The sequence below is a fragment of the Aureococcus anophagefferens genome (genome assembly GCF_000186865.1).
Source record: "Aureococcus anophagefferens unplaced genomic scaffold AURANscaffold_770, whole genome shotgun sequence".
NCBI classification, from domain to species: domain Eukaryota; class Pelagophyceae; order Pelagomonadales; family Pelagomonadaceae; genus Aureococcus; species Aureococcus anophagefferens.
Window position 1 is genome coordinate 1 of NW_008706073.1, and position 954 is coordinate 954.

At 79.0% G+C, this 954-nt stretch overlaps 1 protein-coding gene across 1 annotated transcript in view; it reads left to right on the forward strand.

Moving 5' to 3' along the window:
- Positions 1-136: 136 nt before the first annotated feature.
- Positions 137-954, forward strand: part of AURANDRAFT_69006 (hypothetical protein) — a gene marked incomplete at both ends in the record, with an annotated part of 4,238 nt that continues 3,420 nt past the window's right edge. Inside the window, one exon of the mRNA XM_009044752.1 lies at positions 137-943. Within this exon, the coding sequence (XP_009043000.1) occupies positions 137-943 (807 nt within the window). The remainder of the gene's footprint in view (positions 944-954) is intronic.

Below are 954 nucleotides of genomic sequence, written 5' to 3' on the forward strand. Positions count from 1 at the left end.
CCGTCGACCGCGCGCGCGCCGCCGGGGCCGTCGCCATCGTCGCCGGCGACTTCACGTCGCCGGCCTCGAGAGCACGGACCCGGCGTGGCCGCGCGCGCCGGGGCGGCTCGGGAGCGCGGTGGCGGAGCTCCCGAGGATGCGCGCCTGGATCGACGACCGCGGCCTCACGGTCGTCAGCGGCGCCGGCTGCTCGCCCGCGGAGGCCGTGACGCGGCGGTCGGGGGACCGCGCGTCCGAGATCGACTACGTCGTCGTCGACGCCGGCCGTGGCGTCGACGTCGTATCGTGCGCGACGGACGGCGACGACGACGGCCCGTTGGTCGACATGTACGGCGGCGGGTCGTACACGACGGACCACCGCGCGATCCACACGCGGCTACGCGTGCGCGTGCTCGAGGCGCGGCGGGAGGTCGCTGTTCCCCGGCGGCGCGTGCGCTGGGGCTCGGCGGACGACGCGACGAGGGCGCGCTACGCCGCGGAGCTGGAATCGCGGTTGCGCGCCACGGAGACGGCGCGCCGCCGCGCAGCCGACGTGGACGCCGCGCTCGGCCTCGTGCTCGACGCCATCCAGGGGGCCGAGGACGCGGTCGTCGGCGTCGCTTCGGGGCCGGCGCGGTCGCCGCTCCCGTCGTGCTCGTGGTGGACGCCCGCGGTCGCCGCCGCTTGGAGGCGTGTCGACGACGGCCGGAGCGCGCGGCGGTCGGCACCCGGCGCCGCCGCCGCAGACGCGGCGGACGCGGCGCTCGCCGCGGCGGCGGCGCAGTACGCCGAGGTCAAGGCCGCCGCCATCGCCGAGGCCGCGCACGAGCTCCTGCTCGGCCAGGACCCGGGCTCGCACGAGGCGAGGCGGCTCCACGGCATCATCCAGACCGAGATCCTGGGCCGCGCGGCGCGCGNGGCGACCCACGAGTGGGACGCCGTCCGCGCCGCCGGCGGGTCCGTCGTGCGGGACGC